We start from the raw sequence: 19,962 nt of genomic DNA on the forward strand, positions 1-19,962 counted from the left end.
TCTGAATGCCTCTAGTATGATTTATATGACCAACAATGGAATGCTAGTAGAATACACCAGGTGCCTCCTCTAACAGTTAATGTGGTTATTGTGTGTGTATGTGGTGCAGGGACACAGACTCCCACCTCTCCAGTTCTACCTCAGTTCGCTTCTATCCTCATGATCTGGTGAGTGGAATATGTTCTGTATAAAATAGTGTGTATTGTATCGCAATAAGAATCCAGATGGTGACAAGTAGACGGCAATAAGACTTTAATGCTTCTACCAGTAGATTATAGTATTGACGTAGAGTGGTACCTTGATTTGGGAGTTTTAAGGAGTGCCTGGATAAACTCAATTAATACCTATTTTTCCCCATTGAAATGAATTGAAATGCCATGTATGGTGGCAGTGACCACATCTCAACTCATTTCTCAATAAGCTCCACTTTGACAAATATTGAACAATTCTTAAAAAAAAAAAAAAAAAAAAAGGTTTCAAGCAGTTTAATGCCTCTTCCAGTCAAAGTTTACTGTCAAAGTAAACATAAAATGAGGAGAATTACGGCTTAGCCTTTGGTGTGCTAGCTTAATGCTAATGCTAATGCAATTAATGGTATTCAAGTTGACTTTGCAATACTGTAGAATGCAATTTTCAAATCGCAAAAGCTGCAACGCTTCATCTTGGTTTGTCGGGAGGCGTTATTTATGGAGTCTGGATAAATTCAGTGCAGTCCACATATTTATCTTTATTTCATGAAATATGAAAAGTTGACATTATGAATACCCATATATGTTTGTATTGATTGCTGCTGTAATCTGATTTATGATTTACCGACTTAAATTGGTGCTACACTTGTTGGGCAGAATTTTGTGAAGTTGTCATGGTGAACGCTTCATAGACTGCAACGACTCTAAACCGGAGGTGTACCAGTTGTACTCTGATGGTGAGGAAGCTCTCCCTCCCCTAGATCCGCCTGAACCGCCTGCTCACAATGGACCCTGAGCTGCTGGAGCAGCAGGACGCCGACCTGAGCCCGGACCTCCATGCTGTGCCACTGGGCCCCGACGACCCGGCGGCCGCCACCGCTGCCGGCAAAGCCAAGGAGTACTATCGGCTGTGGCTCATGCCTTACCTGTGGGTGGGGCTGCACTTTGACCGCCTCACTCTGCTGGCACTGTTCGACCGGTAAGTCGCAACAGCATCGTGGTCCTACCACAATGTTCTGCTGTTTGTTACAGTAGACGAAGTGTTTTTCAAACTGTGTGCGCCGCGAGATATTGTCAGGTGAGCCGTGGGAAATGATCGAATTTGTGTGCCTGTGCGGTCTAGCGACTGGCAGCGTAATCATGTCTTTACTACATTGTAGTACTCTTCCATACCAGGAGGTGGCAGCAGCAGCAGGTAGCCGGTTGTCTTTGTTTAGAGACAAGTGAACTAGTGACGCATGTTTATCCAAACAGGCCCATGTTTCACACTGAGTATCAATATGAAACATTATAAAATACTTTTTTCTTTGTGTTTATTTAATTTCTATTCAAGACGTTATAATATAACATCATTTGTCAATGTTCAAAAAATGCTTATATAAACAATATAACACTTACATTGTTAAAATAAGCATTTTTTTTTTTCACAATTTCAGCTGCTGGTGCGCTGCAGGATTTTTTCAATGAAATAAATGTGCCTAGACTCAAAAAAGTTTGAAAAACACTGCAGTAGACCAGTGGCATTTAATAGATAACTGCTTGTGTGAGTTAAAAAATACATGGGAAGAGGAATTTCAAGAAAATAATCACATATTAAATTGCAATTAGAATATTACTCGGATTCATTCAACTCTACTCCTGGACAGCTACGCCCTTTTCAAGCCCTTTTCACACTGCAATGAGAACGAATGTGCTGCTATTGCGGGGCGACCGGTCGGCTGACACGACAGAGCATACAACAACAGCGCCAATGCCTAAATTGACAAATGTGTGGGAAATTCAATCAACAAACGTCAATACAAAAGAAATGTACAGTAAAAATGTGAAAATTCATCAGCATTGACCCCACAGCAAGTTGAACCATTTCTGAATGTTTTTGACACTTGTGTCCCAGCAACCGGGAAGTTCTGGAGAACGTGCTGGCCGTGGTGCTGGCCGTCCTCGTGGCCTTCCTGGGCTCGGTGCTTCTGGTGCACGGCTTCTTCACCGACATCTGGGTCTTTCAATTTTGCCTCGTCATCGCCAGCTGCCAATATTCTTTGCTCAAGGTGAAGAATATTATGGTTTTAAAGACTTATTTTCTGTTTTGCTCAGATGAGTTAATTTTTTTTTTTTTTTTTTGTTATGTTTCATTGGCAGAGCGTTCAACCAGACTCCTCCTCCCCGCGTCATGTAAGTTAGTGCTCACTTGTAGGATTTCACAACTCAAACACATCTTTACTGTAGAAACAGATTGTGTTAGCTGGGTTACTCCATATATTTATCTGTCTTTGGGGGGGAAAAAACTCACTATTTCACAGAATTCTGTGGTTTCTTTATGAGTTAGTAGTATGTCATTGCATGTTAGAAAGGTAAGCCACAGTCACTGAGACATTTTCAGGCATTTATCGAATGCTTGGACAACAGTAAAACACAGCGAGTACACTCGTGTAGTAGCAGCTTTCGAAAACGGCTCACGCACGAACGCTCGCAGGCAGATTCGCCGAGGTCATATGCGCTGATACTGCAAAGAACGCATAACATGCAAAAACAGTAACTACACTAAAGTAATATTTTCTTGGGGGCTTAAATAATACCGTATAAAGCCGGTAAATATGAAATAACCATTGAAACATGTCATGGATGATCAGGGTAGGTGCTAATTTTGACAGGGCCACCGCAACATGGCTCACGGTGGCCCGACTGGATTTTTGCATTTGACCAGACGTGAGAACCAGTATTATGTAAAACACCCGGGTTATAAATGATGAAAAAAAAAAAAAAAAGCATAATCTGCTTTAATCCACATGAAATACATTTTTATTATTTAGTACATTTCGCGTGTTCGCCGCTTCCTCTCCGCTTGCGTCAGCGGCCGCGTCTTTTATTCATGTCGCGCCCGCTCGGCCGCGGGCGACATGTCTTTAAATAGCCTACCCTGAGTTTAAAGCGCGCATGCTCACACGCACACGCACACATGCGTGGGTTTTTCATAACATTGCTGACACGATTTTAGGAAGCTATTGGCGCAAAGGCACAGGCTGTTTTTGTTTTGCTAGGTTACACTCACCTCGTGTCATTTATTGTAATTGCCTTTAGGTATAGTTTATCGCATGAGCTATGCATTGGGTATAGTTTCCCTTTAAAAGAATACAACATTACTTTTAATGCGTTATTTTAGTGTCAAGTTGCCCTTTTTTTTTAGCTTTATTGTCAACAATAGCATTCTCCTCTTTGATTTGTCGCCGATGCACTCTAAAAACATTCAGTTAATGGCTGAACATTTTGAATTGGTTATGACTGAAATATTCACATTTACATTTCTGCAATGGTTAACACACATTATGTAGATGCCCTTAAACCCAAAAGATATTTTGAATGCTAATGAAATCATTGTTGAAGTTGTCCATTAGGAAAACTAAAAGGGAAAATAGTAAAGTGCATCATTTCCTAAAATGTCAAATGATAATTTTAGTGGTGCTTTATTCATTTCGAACTTGGGGGAAAATTAGGTGCAAACAGGGTAATTCAGTTCAAAATTCTTTATTCTTGTTCACAATGGTGAAATGCTGATGCTAGAAGGTCTAATACAGTTTATCAAGCATAGATGCACAAAATGATCTGACGTCATGTAAAACGACGTAGACGCTCCAAGTCTGCTGCATTTATTTGTGTGTGGCCAAGCCTTACATGACCGTAGCCTCTCTGTCGCCACCTACAGGGCCACAATCGCATCATCGCCTATAGCCGACCCGTGTACTTCTGCCTGTGCTGCGGTCTCATCTGGCTGCTACACTACACCAGCTTGAGGACCAGCTCCTCCCGCTTCACGCTGTACGGCGTCGCTCTCACCAGCTCGCTCATCCTCGCCTTTGCCAGGGACCTCGTCATAGGTGAGGGTCAAGTAGTTGTGATCATGGTAGTAGTATCGGTAGAAGGTGGGTAGAGTAGTCAAAAATTGTACTTGTTTAAAAATTTAAGAGCACTGTCATTTAAAAAAAAAAAAAAAAAAAAAAGAACATGACTCAATTAAAATTAAAAGTAGTCCTACGAATAATTACTTAAAGTCAACCCAAACATATTTTTTTAAGAATATGTTCTATGCGGGCCCACTAGTTGAAACACAGCATTCTGATTAATATTGTGTTTGTGGAATATGAGTTAAGCTACAAAATCCACCCGTGGTTAGCCATCTCTGGGGGCGGCCATTTTGTCTCCTCTGTCGACTGAAAAAGACATCGCACACCCTCAGGACTCAGATAACGACCAATCATAGCTGAGCTTCAGAAAACACTTGAGCCATTTGGGTTGACTTACCCCGTAAAAGAGTAAATAAATATTATGTGAAAAAACTACTCGAGTACTGAGAATGAGGACCTTATTACTTTTTTTCAACAAGAGCAAGACATTAAATCTGTAAGGAGTGTGCCAGGTTTCGCTCGTTTGCATTGGACTGAATGTGGACGTAAGTAGCCTACAGCAAAGACAATTAGCTACCTGCTACTGCCACCTGCTGGTATGAAAGAGTACTACAACGTAGTAAAGACACGATGACGCTGCCAGGCACTAGACCGCACAAATGAGATCATTCCCCACGGCACACCTGACAATATCTCGCGGCACGGAGTTTGAAAAACACTGGTCTACAGGAACTACATTCAGTGTTTTTTGTGTACTTTTTATATTTTTTGGTTAAATACTGATTTGGACTTTTTTGATGTGATTTTTGGTAAATATTCACTCTGTTGCAGTTTGAGGGGCCAGAATAATAAATGACACCTGCGCTAAACATTCAAATGAACCCCACAACAATGGGTAAAAAGTAGGTTTCATAGAAAGTACTCTTGAGTACATTTTTTTCCCCCAAATTAGTCAGGTAACTTAACAGGTACTTGACTTGTCGAAGCGATGATGACGGTCGTAGTTGTAGTAGTAGTAGTACTACTAGTAGTAAATTTTGGGCTGTTATGGCTGAGCGTAAACCTCCACCCATGCCAAATAATCCTGTGATGTGAAATAATTGTGGTTTTGGTTCTCGTGTGTGTTTTCAGTGTTCACTCTGTGTTTCCCCATCATCTTCTTCGTGGGCCTGCTGCCACAGGTCAACACTTTTGTCATGTACCTCTTTGAGCAGCTGGACATGCACCTCTTTGGGGGCAACGGTGAGTCGCAGCACAACGCTTAGCACTTTACCATCATGACGAAAAGCAGCTCTGTAGCTTCTTTTCACACTAGCTGTCCCAAGCTGGCATTTTTCCGGTTTTCCTGGCTATCCTCACACCTCCCTGCCCAGTCGCCTTCGTGTTGAAAGTAATTGTCGCTGACATGGTCACGCATTATGGGCTAAAATTCTGTCAGTGGAGCAACCTGCATTGGCCTCACAAGAACAGAAGGCGACTTCTTGGCTTGCGCACGCCCTTGTTTAGGTTCCAGTAGAATCGACAGCAAATCGATTTTCAAATCAATCGCTAAATATTTTGAGAACCGGTTGATCGTTTAGAGACCTTGCTTCATTCATAATTGTCCAAATCCTCTGAATTTCAGCCTCTCAACCAAAATGATCAGATGTGTAGTCCTCCATAAAAACAGAGCGATTATATTTGTTTTCAATCAAAATCAAACGTATGCAAATGCCTTCTGTTACTTTTGGAAACACCGATCAACAACATTGCATGCATTTTCTGACACCATTCCCTTATGTTTGTGCACTGTCAATTTGGAATTATGTACTGTTTTTAGGGGGAAATTTAACCTTTTTTTTTTTTAAATTCTTACTCAAATCATCTTTTATTCGACAAAATTATCAACAGATCCATTATTATCAAAATCGTTAGCTGCCGCCCGAGTGCACATCCTTGTTTATGTTCCAGAAGACTCTGGCGTGTAGTTGCTCCGCAATGTTGCATGCATCCATGTTTGTTCCAATATGTTCAAACACGTGGTTGCTCCATTAAAAAAAAAAAAAAAAAAAATCTGCAGTTGAGTCTTATTAACGCTCATCTTCCGCCTGCAGCCTGCACCAGCTTGCTGTCGTCGCTCTACAGCGTCCTGCGTAGCGTGCTCACTGTCGCTCTGCTGTACGGTTTCTGCTACGGCGCCCTCAAGGTGAGCCGAGACGCACGGAACGCTCGCGCTGCGGTTTGGATGGCCACACGGTCTGCAAGCGGTCGCTACGTTTCGTCTCTCTTTCAGGAGAACTGGGAGCCTCATCACATCCCTGTGCTCTTCTCCGTCTTCTGCGGCCTGCTGGTGGCCGTGTCTTATCACCTGAGCCGGCAAAGCAGCGACCCGTCTGTACTTTTGTGAGCGCACATGGTCACTTAGTACACGCTGTGGACAAAAGTAGTGGGACAGGCGCCCTTTCTCCTGACGGCGAAGAAAGTCTAAATTTGCCCCTAGCAGATTCAACTATTGGAAAGACTTTCTTTCGATTAATCGATGAAGTCAGCGGTGGCAGTGTTTTTGTGCTTAAAGCGGAAGTCAACCCAAACATATTATTTTTTCAAAAGTATGTTCCCAGCAGGCCCACTAGTTGAAACACGGTATTGTAATTAATATTGCGTTTGTGGAATAAGTGTTAATCCACTCGTTTTTAGCCATCTCTGGGGGCGGCCATTTTGTCTTCTGTCAACTGAAAATGACATCGCGACTGCTCACAATGACCGCTCACAGCTGACCTATTATCTGAATCTGAGTCGTGATGAGTCGTTGTGAGCAATTGTGATGTCATTTTCAGTCGACAGAAGACAAAACGGCGCCCCCAGAGATGGCTAAAAACGAATGGATTAACACTTATTCCACAAACGCAATATTTATCAGAATGCCCTGTTTCAACTAGTGGGCTTGCATAGAATATAATCTTGAAAAAAAAAAAAATGTTTGCGTTGACTTCCCCTTTAAGGACATTTGAGTTTTAATTTAAATAGATCATTTGTAGATGAGGTAGAAAAAAAGACATGTAAATGAAATCGTTAGTAGCATTTGAATAATAAAATAATGATCAATTAATTTAACACTAATTTCATGGCAGTAACTCCTGCAATTCTAAGTGATCAACCCTTGGCACCATTAGTGAAAATCAGCGAGTTTCTAATTGCTTATAGATGCCACAAGATGGCGCCAAACACCACATTTCAGACTGCAGGTTTTTCAGCGAATAACCAAATGAATCTGCAAACGTTGGAAGTTGTTCAAGTCTGCACAATGCAACACATATACATGATGGTGTATGTACTTGGCACACCCATTGATTAACTCAGAGGCTAATTTAGGCTGGTCTCCCAATATTATTGTCCTTCGAGTGTACCAACGGCGCCGATAACCACCATCAAATCTCTGAGCGGGCTAACGTTTTCACATCGTCTACCAGCTCACTGATACAGTCGAAGATTTTGCCCAACCTGAGAGACAGCAACCCGGAGGACCCCTTGTCGGAAGTGCAAGACCCTCTGCCCGAGAAGCTGAGGGCCTCAGTGGTGAGTTGCTCAAGTGTTCATTTGGTTAGGCAGTGTCGCTTTGCTGCGTTCAGGTGTCAAAACGGTGGATGGGGAATCTGAATTATAATCAACTTTTAGTCTACTCTTATTATGAAAATAATCGTTATTTGCAGCCATGTTATGAATAACCTGTAATTGCCTGTAATTCTAATAAATATCACCTTTATTTGCAGAACGAGCGTCTGCAGTCAGACTTTATCGTCTGCGTGGTCATCGCCGTGCTCTACTTCGCCATCCACGTCAGCACCGTCTTCATCGCCCTGCAGGTATGTATGTGCGTGCGCTCGCCGCTTATCCAATCTTTCGAAAGGCCCCTTCGTTTGTGTCTCAACGCCATCGTCATCTCCTCTGCGTCCGCCAAAGCCCTTCCTGAGTTACGTGCTGTACGCGCTGCTGGGCACGGTGGGGCTGCTCACCCACTACCTGCTACCCCAGGTGCGCAAACAGCTGCCCTGGTACTGCTTCTCGCACCCGCTGCTCAAGACCAAGGAGTATTACCAGTTTGAAGTCAGGGGTGAGTAAACGATTACCATCCTAAAAAAAATTTTTTTTTTTAAAAAACGACATAATTTAGCACAGTGATTCCCAACCACTGTGTGGGAAATTACCCAACTTCCCCAAAGTGGTCTGAAAATTATTTATTTACAAGAAATATAGTATCTTTGGTCATCTTAGATGACTCGTCTATCTATGCCAATGACATGCGGAGCAGTCAAATGCTCTTCCACTAGATGCCATAAGGTACAATTATTACAGTTGTAGCTGTTGCCATTCAAATTCATATTAGCCCATGAGAATAAAAAGTTTGTTGAATAGAGAATTAGAGGTAATATCGGGCCTAAAAAAATCCAGCCCGAGCCCGACCGACTAACTTGATTTGCAGGCCCGAGCCCGAAGCAAACCCGAAATTTGATATTTTATTTGTGAGGAATCGGGAGGAGGAAGGGGTGATTTATGACAACAAATTAAAGCCTGTCTTTTGTAACAACATTTCAGTTAAACAAGACTGTATAAACATTTACATCTTTTATATTTCTGTGTCTGCAGAGGTTACATTAACCGACAATTTTCCATCATTGACGGATTTTTTCTTAAGAGTTGAGGGGAAAAATTTAAGGCCGTCCGTCATTTTGACGGGTTGAAAATTGGGCCATAAACCACAGCGGCAGAGCGTCCTTAAGAATCTAGCGCGGCATTTTAAGAGAGAGAGAGAGAGGCCGAGAGACAAAGAAGAACAATGACGGGGTTCACACCTTTTTTTTTTTTACAACTTTTTTTTTTCACCATTGTGACCTATAACCTGTACAACCCAAGTGTTTTTTCCCCCCAAATATTTGAAAGAGGTGAACATGAATTATACTAATGACATAAATCGGTTGCACAAGTGTGTTTCCGAGACAAACATTTCGAGTACGAGTGCCGATTCGCCGTGTACGCGCCTGAACCCATTTCTCGTCCTCTCTGGCGTCAGACGCGGCTCACGTGATGTGGTTCGAGAAGCTCCACGTGTGGCTGCTCTTCGTGGAGAGGAACATCCTCTACCCGCTCGTCATCCTCAACGAGCTGAGCGGCAGCGCCAGGGAGCTTGCCAGCCCCAAACGACTGGACACAGAGTCAGAGAAACTTTTTTTTTTTTTTTTTTTTTTTTTTTTTTTTTTTTTTGTCGAAAGGAGTTTTGCACTTTTTTTTTTTGACGCCGTTCTCTTCCAGGGTGGGTGCGCTGATGATCACCGTGGCGGGCCTGAAGCTGCTGCGCTCGTGCTACAGCAGTCCCACCTACCAGTACATCACCGTCCTTTTCACCGTGCTCTTCTTCACCTTCGACTATCGGCACATGTCGGAGACTCTGCTACTCGATCTCTTCCTCATGTCCATCGTCTTCAGCAAGGTGCGTGGACTCCCGTTAGTGGGTAAAGTGGATGTTGAAAATGAAACAAGAGGCCCCATCTGGACTGACGTGTGGACTGACCAATAATATAGATTTTTGAAAAAAAAATATGGAATTGACCAAAATGTGACTTGTGAGGTTTTAGCCCGATGCCAGCGATTATATGGAAATATATCGAAATTATAATAACAATATTATAATCTAATGTATTATAATATATATTGTGACTTCCTCATTCGTAATGAAAATGAAGGATTTTGTGACGCAAGAGATCTTCAGCCCAGGAACTAGCAAGCTTAACTTGGGTGTGGCCATTTTGTACTGCAGTACCTCATTGCTCCTCACGAGGCAGTAATGAGCTAAATGGCACAGATCACGACTTCATCCTGCCCTTGAGAAAGTGTGACCATCTGACCAGAAAAGATTCATAAAAAATATTTGAAAAGATATATATTAACATTTTTAACTGAGAACAGGTAAATTTACACCACACAATAGCAAGAGGCGGTTAAAGTTATAGGTTAGCATTCTTCTATTTATTTTGTCATGTGTTGAAAAAGAACTCGCCTACCATGTTGACCTACAAAATAAATCTTTTCTCGCTTTTTCAGAGTTCACAAGTTCAATGTTTTAATGTGTGTTTTTTTTTTTTTTTTTGCTATTCAGCTGTGGGAGCTGTTCTACAAGCTGCACTTTGTCTACACCTACATCGCACCCTGGCAGATCACGTGGGGCTCGGCTTTCCACGCCTTCGCTCAGCCTTTCGCCGTGCCTCGTATCCTTCCCGCGCCATCTCCTTTTTTTTTTTTTATACATATTTTTATGACTGGTCACGCTCTCGAGTCACAGGTCTCAGCTGTAAATTGTCCCTTCTGGAAAATGTTTACTCAGCTAATCTAATTGAGGCCATAGTTATATAGTTGACATGTTCTCGGGTTTATACACCATTTCCCGTCTGGTCCTTGACCCCCTTGCTTGCTGCAGACTCAGCTATGCTCTTCGTCCAGGCCCTGGTATCGGCTATCTTCTCCACCCCACTCAACCCTTTCCTGGGCAGCGCCATCTTCATCACGTCTTACGTCCGGCCTGTCAAGTTTTGGGAGCGTGACTACAAGTAGGAGTCCTATTGTGAAAACATCTCACCTCCATCCTCAAATCTAAATTTGCTTTACATTTTCCACGCAGCACCAAAAGAGTTGATCACTCCAACACACGGCTGGCGTCACAGCTGGACAGAAATCCAGGTGAATGGCAAAATGTACATCACAATTAATAAATATTCCACATCGAAAATCGATTTAAAATCGATTCGCCCGATTAATCGATTAAATGATTCGATTAATCGAAAAATCGAGTTGATTAGCTTCATCTGGAAAATGATGTCTTGAACCGTTTTTTCCATTCCAGATGCATGGCACATTTTGAATGTGTAGGTCAAATAATGCTTTTGCGCCAAACATCATTGCGCTTGTGGATGGCTGCAGAACCACACTAGCGCACAGAGACTAGCACGGGAGCAATTTTTAAAAAAATCGAATCGAGCCGAAAATCAAATCGAGGCTTGAGTGAATCGTTACATCCCTCGTCAGCAGCGTTCTATGTGATTTAACAGGCTCTTAATATCAGTATTTCCTCCCTCCAGGCTCAGATGACAACAACCTCAACTCCATCTTTTACGAGCACCTGACGCGCTCGCTGCAGCACAGCCTGTGCGGCGACCTGCTGCTGGGCCGCTGGGGCAACTTCAGCACGGGCGACTGCTTCATCCTGGCCTCCGACTACCTCAACGCCCTGGTTCACCTGGTGGAGATCGGCAACGGCCTGGTCACCTTTCAGCTCCGAGGGCTGGAGTTCCGAGGTGAGCTACTCGTGTCGTCCTGCCGTACCTTTTTTGCTCCTCACGGGGCAAGGCAAAAAAAAAAACAAAAAAGAAGAGTTTTCTGGCCCGCGGGTCGTACATTTGACACCCTCAAGCTAACCACTCGGCAACTCGCCGTCCAGGTACCTACTGCCAGCAGAGGGAGGTGGAGGCCATCACTGAGGGCGTAGAGGAGGACGAGGGCTGCTGCTGCTGCGAGCCGGGCCACCTCCCGCACGTCCTGTCCTTCAACGCCGCCTTCGGCCAGCGCTGGCTGGCCTGGGAGGTGCTGGTCACCAAGTACGTGCTGGAGGGCTACAGCATCACCGACAACAGTGCCGCCTCCATGCTGCAGGTTTTCGACCTGCGACGCATCCTCACCACCTATTACGTCAAGGTGAGTGGGCACGGACATGTTTAGGGTACGCCATACCACTGTTTTGCTAGCCTTTCCTCCATTTTGGGCGTAGCGTACCACTTTTTAGTATCATGTTCAGCGACAAGGTACCAAAATGGGCGAGGTGGACAGTATGTCTATGCCTTTTTCAGCATCGCCTACCACTTTTTTTTGGTACCAAGTGCATCGAACAAAGTCCTGTGGTGCTCCTCAGGGTATCATCTACTACGTGGTGGCCTCGCCCAAGCTGGAGGAGTGGCTGTCCAACGAGACCATGAAGGAGGGTCTGCGGGCGTGCAGCGAGAGGAACTACGTGGACCTGGATCCCACCTTCAATCCCAACATCGATGAGGACTACGACCACCGGCTGGCCGGCGTCTCCAGGGACAGTTTCTGCAGCGTTTACCTGGGCTGGATCCAGTACTGCAACTCTCGCAGGGACAAGGTAGCCAAATGGGCTTTATGTACTTTTCAAGAATATTAAGTGAGTAGAGTGGCACTCGCTAGCCATACTGAGGGCTAATTCAGAGGGGGAAAAAAAAAAAAAAACATGCGCAAACTGTTTGTAAACCAAAGTGTAAGCCAGTATTTTTTATTTATTTATTTATTCATGACATCACCCGTATGCGTTTTGTCTTATATAGCCTCTGGACAACGAGAGAGACTCTCCTCTGGTGCTGCTTTGCTTCGGTCTATGCGTGCTGGGAAGGAGAGCACTCGGAACGGCGGCTCATCACATGTCCAGGTTTGGCAGACATTTTGGAAATCGCCCAAATCCTTAGAACCCCTTCGTTTTGCGTGAAAAGGTACCAACATGGAATGAGGTAGGCTCAATGTTGACTTTGTTTGGTGTCGAAAGCGGCAGACCCTCTCTGACAAGTTAATTTCATCGCCGGTCGAAAGTTGCATTTCCTTTCAACGTTTGACTCTTCGCAAAATTCCTGAAATTCAAAGTGCGTGTTCATTGGCGCAGTCCGAGGTTCCTGGTTCCTCCCGAGCATGTTCGGTGCTTAAAAAGTGCAGTCGGTATGTTTACATAATGTTTCACGAAGCATGAAAAGTGATAACGCCTTTTGTTTGCTTTATTGTGGTCATTGGATTTATGACTTACTGACTTAATTCCACGCCGCACTTGTTTTGGTACAATTTTGTGAAGTTGTCCTCGTGAACGCTTAAAAGACTGCAAGTCAAAGTGTTTGGGTAATTTGTCTTTATTTTAGTGTAAGCCTAATATTTCAAATCAAAAACATTTATGTATAATAAAACGGATACTGTAATACAGGTTCATTTATTACCTGTTTGTTGAATACAGGGGAACTCAACCTTGAAAACTAATCGCATATTCGATAAAAAAAAAAAAAAAAAGGCAATTGCTAGATTCCTAGTCCAAAAACAGTCCTCCGACTTGCTATTTTCTGCGTGAAAATCACAGGCTGGTAAATACCTCTTGGTACTAATGTTTGTGTCCCTTCCCGCAGCAACCTGGAGTCTTTCCTCTACGGGCTTCACGCTTTGTTTAAAGGAGACTTCCGCATCTCTTCGGTGCGAGACGAGTGGATCTTCGCCGACATGGAGCTTCTCAGGAAGGTGGTGGTGCCTGGCATCCGAATGTCCCTCAAACTCCACCAGGACCACTTCACCTCGCCCGACGAGTACGAGGAGCCGGCGGTGCTTTTCGAGGCCATCTCGGCCCACCGGCAGAACCTGGTCATCGCCCACGAGGGCGACCCGGCGTGGCGCAGCGCCGTGCTGTCCAACGCCCAGTCGCTGCTCGCTCTGCGCCACGTGCTGGACGAGGGTACCAATGAGTACAAGATCATCATGCTCAACCGCCGATACCTCAGCTTCAGAGTCATCAAGGTCCAGTAGCAGTTTTTTTTTTTTTATATATATATATATATATATATATATATTTTTTTTTTTTTTTTTTTTTTTTTTTTTTTCATGTGTATATATATATATATATATATATATTTTTTTTAATATATATATATAATACCGAACACATTGTTCAAACATTTCATGTATTGTTCTAAGGGTGATTATTTGGTAGAAGGCAATATTTATACAGCCTGAGACATATGATGAACATGGTAGATTGTTGTCACATGTAGGACATGGCCAGTACTTGTCAGAAATCCCTGACGTTTTCCTCGAATATTTTTGGCAGTTTTGGAGTGACGTCAAAAAAAAAAAAAAACATAGGCACACAAAATGTAAACATCTCAAATATTTGGGCCCTTGAATTCATTGAATGAAGGCATTATTCATTGAGGGATTAATTACTCATACATACAAAGCATCTTTAAATGGAAACTTTGCGTTGCCGTGGCGCAGGTAAACAAAGAGTGCGTGCGGGGCCTGTGGGCGGGCCAACAGCAGGAGCTGGTGTTCCTGCGGAACCGCAACCCCGAGCGCGGCAGCATCCAGAACGCCAAACAGGCGCTGCGCAACATGATCAACTCGTCATGCGACCAGCCCATTGGCTATCCTATCTACGTGTCACCGCTCACCACCTCCTACTGTAACTCGCACCCGCAGCTGGGCCACATCCTGGGCGGGCCCATCAGCGTCGCCAACATCCGCAACTTTGTGGTCAGCACTTGGCACAGGTTTGTGTTGCCGTGTACGTGTATTGTATGAGGAAGTATGTTGAAGTAAAGATTTTCATTCAGATCGTTTTTTATTTATTTTTCCCCAAAAAGTGCTTTGCTGCCATCTTGTGGCATCGATAGGCAATTTTAAACGTAATCCGAAGCAGCGCTTGGCCCATTTCCAAGCCATGTGGTTCACCGTAACTCCTTTTTATTCTGGCAGGTTACGAAAAGGCTGCGGTGCAGGTTGTAACAGCGGAGGCAATATCGAGGATTCCGACGCCGGCGGGATGTCCTGCGGCAGCGGGAATGGGACGGCAGGTGACTCGCAGCAGAGCTCCATGTCGCAGGGCGGAAATTCCGGACCTGGCGGCCCTCACGCGTACCAGCCGCATGTTATGGGTGAGGGAAATCAACACCGCAGCTAGGCAGCCGTTAGCAGCAAACCTCAGGTGTAAAATGATGTCATGGATGTAAAATCCATCAAGCATTTGATTGATTTTACCCCAACTAGTAGCTCAATTACTTTTGACAAGGGACGATAGCAGCCAGTTAGCAACCAATGTTAACAGTTAGCCACTTTGTGTGATGTCACACTGTCGATAAAACGCTTGACCTGTAGTAACTAACGTTAGCGGCTATTGTTAGCAGTAGACTACATTTTTGACATCACTCATAAAATCAACACCTGCTAACGTGTGTCGGTAAAGATGTCGCTCATAAAAGCAAATAACCCCCGCCTTTTGATAAGTGAAAATTGTAGCCAGTTAGCCGTAAGTTGCCCACCACATTGTGTGATATCCCACAAATTTGATTATTGCCTCAAACGTTGAGAACAAGTGACAATAACAGAAAGTTAGTAGCAGTCAATCCCATGGTATGATGTGTGGATTCAACCTTTTGCTAACACGTGACAATAGCAGCTTGTTAGCCACTAGTGGCACTCGACCACGTTGTGTGGAATCAACCACTGATGAGGGTAGCCGCTGATAACTGGTTGTGGTCACTCGTTTGTGAAGGTCAATGCGGTCAACCGCTAATTGTTAGCTGCTATTTTCTAACCAGTCAACATTTAATAAGTGAATATCGCAGCTAGTTAGCATTAGCGGTTACCATTTGTGGGGGACGTGTGGTATCAGGCACAAAATCAATAACACACTCAACCTTTGATAAGTTACATTAGCATCTTCAAGATCGACCATTGCTAACGTTAACAGCTAATTAGCTGCTATTGGCACGTTTTACCAAATGATTGGCATTACACTAACTAGCGGCTGTTATCCTGACAATTGGTGACAATTGCAGTTAGTTAACCATTAACAGCTAACATTAGCAGACTATTACGCTGTCACAACGCTAATGCCGGTCTGCCTATGCTTTTTTTTTTTTTTTTTTCGGGCGCCCAGGCTCCAGTCAGAGTTCCCAGTCCGTCCAGTCCAGCCTGGTCCGCCACTCCCCGGCCCGGGCATCCGTGGCCAGCCAGTCATCGTCGTACCGCTACGGCGGCAGCAGCCGCCACTCGTCGCTGCGCACGTCCGCCACGGGCCTGGAGGCGTGCCGGCGCTCCTCCACCAGTCAGCTGTCCCTGCGCACGCTGCCCACCTCCCTACAGCTACGGCTGGGCTCCACTTCGGACTCGGCCGGCCCGTCGGCGTCGCTCTCCAGCCACAGCATTCCACCGTGCAAGCGCCACACGCTGGTGGGCCTCCTGGGGAATGACGGCCTGTGTGGCGTGGTGATGGACCCCCTTGGCCAGCATCATCACCACCACCAGCAACAGCAGCATCTTCATCATCACCACCCGCACCATCACCATCACCACCCGCAGCAGCATAATCCTGTCGTCTCCACAGTGCGCCGGGATGACATCTCCTACAGAGTGCAGGTTTGTAGTACAGTGCAGCCATGATTTTCATTTTCGAGACGTAAAATTTGGTGGTGATTTGATTGAAGTGCTTGATTTATTATTTTTTTTTAAATAGTAACTTGGGACTTGCTTGAGACTTGAAGGTTACTACTTGACTTACTTGTGACTATATATATATATATATATCATCGTTCCAGAATCCGTACGTACGATGAACAGCTATATAGAGTGGGAAGCACCTGGCAGCCACTGGCTCCCCGTATGAATGTCATTGTTGCGCTTTTGTCCAGATTGTGGACCCGAGTCAGGTGCTGGAGAATGTCAACATGTCTAAGCGGAAGGAGCTGCATTGGCCCGATGAGACGGTGAGACTACGGGCGGGGCGGACCTGCTGGAGGGACTGGAGCCCCCTGGAGGGCATGGAAGGACATGTGAGTTAAGAGACATTCTGAGGACTATAACAGTATTGTTTCAAGAAAAAAAAAAGAAAATTTTCAAGTGAAAAGTAGCATTTTGGTTAAATTGTAATAGTGAAAACAAAAATAACTGGCTAGAGGAAAAAAAAAAGTCCTAGACCGTATGTGAGTAGTCTTTATTTTTTTAGGTAAAAAGTGATATTTCTTCAGGAGAAAAGTATTTATTTGTCACGGACATATTAAGACTTCTGTGAACTAATATGTCCCTGTAAAGCCATCCAGGCTTTTAGTTCGCCGTGTCTATGACATCACTTTTTACATCCGTAGTTCAACTTTGCTCTGGTTTTCTTTTTTTTTTCTTTCTTTTTTTTATGCTGTGTGCTCATTTTTGAACAGTCACATAAGCAACCACTTTTTTTTCTTTTTTGCCTTTGCTCTGATGATCCTGTTTGTTTGTCCTAGTTAGCGCCCTGTGACACTGACCTACTTCCTCCTTGTGTCGTAAATGTGAGCGGATTGTCATTATTGCGTATTTCCAGGTGATTCACCGGTGGGTGCCTTGTAGCCGCGAGCCGGTCAACCGCTCCCACATAGACAAGACCATCCTGCTGGTACAGGTGGACGACAAACTGGTGCCCATTGTGGAGACGGGCGTCATCGAACTGGGCGCTGAGGTTTAACAGGGGACCCTAAGCACACCAAGAACATACATGGGAAGCGGGGGCGCACAGAATCGAAACGCATGGCGAAAAGTGAAAGCCGAGGCAGTGTACGCACATCAGGGCTTATGCTAGCGGTCTGAAACATTGTGTGATGTCACGGATCAAGTCGATCACCGCTAACGTTAGCTGCTCATGGCTAACTAGACACTCATAATAGAAGGTTGTGCGTTTTTGAGTCTTCACATGTGACATTGAGCAGTGTGGTCGCTAATTGCTTACTAGCTGCTGTTGTCGCTTGTTAACGACGGTGGCACTAAAGGCTAGGTAGCCGCTAACAGCTGAGTAGACGGATATACATGTTTTCGATTTTACATGTGGCAACGCACAGTGTGGTTGACTGCCATCTATAACCACTGACCGCTAACTAGCCACTAACGTCACTTGTTAATGACGGTTCAGCTTACGGCTAGCTAGCTGCTAACGGTTTCATTGAAAATAGAAAGCTGTGCGATGGTTTAGGCTGTACGCTTGATGTCACACAATGCGGTCAACTGCTATCGTTAACTACCTGCCATCATCGATTAACATCAAAGATTGAGCATGTTAACAACTTTGTATGTGGCATTGTAATATGTGGCCGACTGCTAACATTAGCGGCTGATGGCTAAATAGCTGCTATCGTCACTTACTATTAAAGTTCGAGCCTGAAAATGATTTTTCATGACATTTTTCATGTGGATGAGCTATGCCGTTTGTCACTAATGGCCTACTAGACGTTAATGGCTAAGTACCCATTACTGTGACTCGACTTTAATGGCTAAGTAGCCATTATTGTGACTTGTTAACGAAGGTCGAGATAACGGCTAAATGGCCGTTAACGGTTCAGTTGCAGCTATTGTGGCTTATCACAAAGGTTGTGCGTTTTTTCAGTTATGAGAGCCTGGTATGTATTTTACATGCGACATCTCACAATGTGGTTGGCTGCTAACGGGAGCTCCTAACTTCTAACTAGCCATTATAGTTGCTTGTTATCGAAGGTTGTGCACGTTATCGATTTATTGTGACGGCACAATGTGAGTGACTGCAAACATTAGCAGATAATGGCTAACTATCCCAATCTTAGTAGCGGTGGACGATTTTGTTTGATAACAGCTAATTAGCAGCTAATAGCTAACTGGGACAAGTTGTCACTTGTTCATGAAGGCTAAGTAGCTGCTACGATTTACTATAGATGGTTGTCCTTGTTTGCGACTTGGGGGTTGGCTGCTAATGTTAGCCACAAACGTTTAAGTTTACATAATTACTACTTATTAACAGAAGTCACGCGTGCTATCAATTTTTATGTGTGACTGGACACCTGCCAACATTGGACGCTAATGTCAAATTAGCTTCTAACGTCGCTTGGTATCAAAGCTCGAGTATGTTACGGACTTTGCGCCTGACATCGCACACTGAGACTGACAGCTAATGTTATCCGCTAATGGCTACAAAGCTGCTATTGTCACTTATTGAAGGTGTATCCTGACATCGATTTGACGTGTGACATTACACAATGTGGTTGACTTCGAACATGAGCTGGTTACGGCTAAGTCGCCACAATCTGCTGCCAGCGTCGCTTTTGAAAACAGGAACTGGGAGTTCTCTCCCCGCCCAAAGCTGGGGGGAAATCGAACTACAGGGAAAAAGTGCAAGCCGAGGCAGAATATGTTCATTTTATTTAATTTTTTTAAGCGCCTCCCTTCCTTCTTCCTCTGTCACAATCTGCCTTGCTTTTATTGTCTGGGGAAAAATGCTGCATGACAGTCAAGCTCATTGATTTCTATGCATTTTTGTGTTGATATCTTTTGTTGTTAATAATTTGCCAAATATGCCTGGTTTTGTCATTTCTGCTACCACCCTGCTCTGTACCACCCTGTTGCCATCACGACAGAGGACGTCTCATTGTAGTCATTCCACTCGGATTAGTTTGAAAGTCTTGACTTGCACTATAATTTTTATTTACAGTGATGCTCTACAATTGCACATGTATGTATGTATGTATATATTATATATAATATATATATACACATATATATATATTATATACATATATATACATAACACACATACATATATTATCACGCTCTATTTATTATGACAGACTCTGAATGGCCGTGGTTATACCGATGCCTTGGAATGACGATTAAAATGCAATCACCCTTCTTATTTCTTTTACCAACTTGAATATAACTTTTTATTGTATATCCGTATATATATTTACAGAAATATATATATGTATAATGTTGAGTGTATAAAATATTTATTACTGTGAAAATAGTATTTACACTTTCCGCTTTTGGAGATAAAAATGTTAATGTATTAAAGGACCATGGGGTTGAAAACAAGATGCAGATTTTTTTGATGGTTTAACTATTTAACTTAATTGCTTTTCTATATTGAGAAATAAAGAATTGATTTATTGCAGATGGGTTATTGTGGTGGCTGTTTGGACTTATATTGAATGTTATCTGTGTAATATGCAACTTTATTCATGTTATATTATGACTTAATTCCCATAGTTCAACTCTTGGTAATATTGATCAATTTATTCCCATAATATTTCTACTTTCTCATAAAA

At 43.7% G+C, this 19,962-nt stretch overlaps 1 protein-coding gene across 2 annotated transcripts in view; it reads left to right on the forward strand.

Moving 5' to 3' along the window:
- Positions 1-19,808, forward strand: part of pcnx1 (pecanex 1) — a 34,084-nt gene extending 14,276 nt beyond the window's left edge. For both annotated transcript variants that reach the window (XM_086048945.1, XM_086048946.1), the window contains 26 exons: positions 110-167; positions 950-1,167; positions 2,083-2,236; positions 2,328-2,360; positions 3,889-4,060; positions 5,219-5,329; positions 6,181-6,272; positions 6,360-6,469; positions 7,537-7,642; positions 7,837-7,929; positions 8,027-8,177; positions 9,135-9,276; positions 9,374-9,551; positions 10,218-10,326; positions 10,536-10,665; positions 10,737-10,795; positions 11,194-11,409; positions 11,553-11,806; positions 12,021-12,251; positions 12,451-12,551; positions 13,285-13,666; positions 14,144-14,418; positions 14,624-14,802; positions 15,807-16,285; positions 16,558-16,698; positions 17,223-19,808. In XM_086048945.1, the coding sequence (XP_085905071.1) occupies positions 110-167; positions 950-1,167; positions 2,083-2,236; positions 2,328-2,360; positions 3,889-4,060; positions 5,219-5,329; positions 6,181-6,272; positions 6,360-6,469; positions 7,537-7,642; positions 7,837-7,929; positions 8,027-8,177; positions 9,135-9,276; positions 9,374-9,551; positions 10,218-10,326; positions 10,536-10,665; positions 10,737-10,795; positions 11,194-11,409; positions 11,553-11,806; positions 12,021-12,251; positions 12,451-12,551; positions 13,285-13,666; positions 14,144-14,418; positions 14,624-14,802; positions 15,807-16,285; positions 16,558-16,698; positions 17,223-17,363 (4,315 nt within the window). In that variant the 3' untranslated portion in view covers positions 17,364-19,808. The remainder of the gene's footprint in view (positions 1-109; positions 168-949; positions 1,168-2,082; positions 2,237-2,327; positions 2,361-3,888; positions 4,061-5,218; positions 5,330-6,180; positions 6,273-6,359; positions 6,470-7,536; positions 7,643-7,836; positions 7,930-8,026; positions 8,178-9,134; positions 9,277-9,373; positions 9,552-10,217; positions 10,327-10,535; positions 10,666-10,736; positions 10,796-11,193; positions 11,410-11,552; positions 11,807-12,020; positions 12,252-12,450; positions 12,552-13,284; positions 13,667-14,143; positions 14,419-14,623; positions 14,803-15,806; positions 16,286-16,557; positions 16,699-17,222) is intronic.
- The last annotated feature ends 154 nt before the right edge of the window (positions 19,809-19,962 follow it).

This window comes from Filicampus tigris, chromosome 13 (genome assembly GCF_054856515.1).
Source record: "Filicampus tigris isolate MCC_2025a chromosome 13, RoL_Ftig_1.0, whole genome shotgun sequence".
Classification (NCBI taxonomy): Eukaryota; Metazoa; Chordata; class Actinopteri; order Syngnathiformes; family Syngnathidae; genus Filicampus; species Filicampus tigris.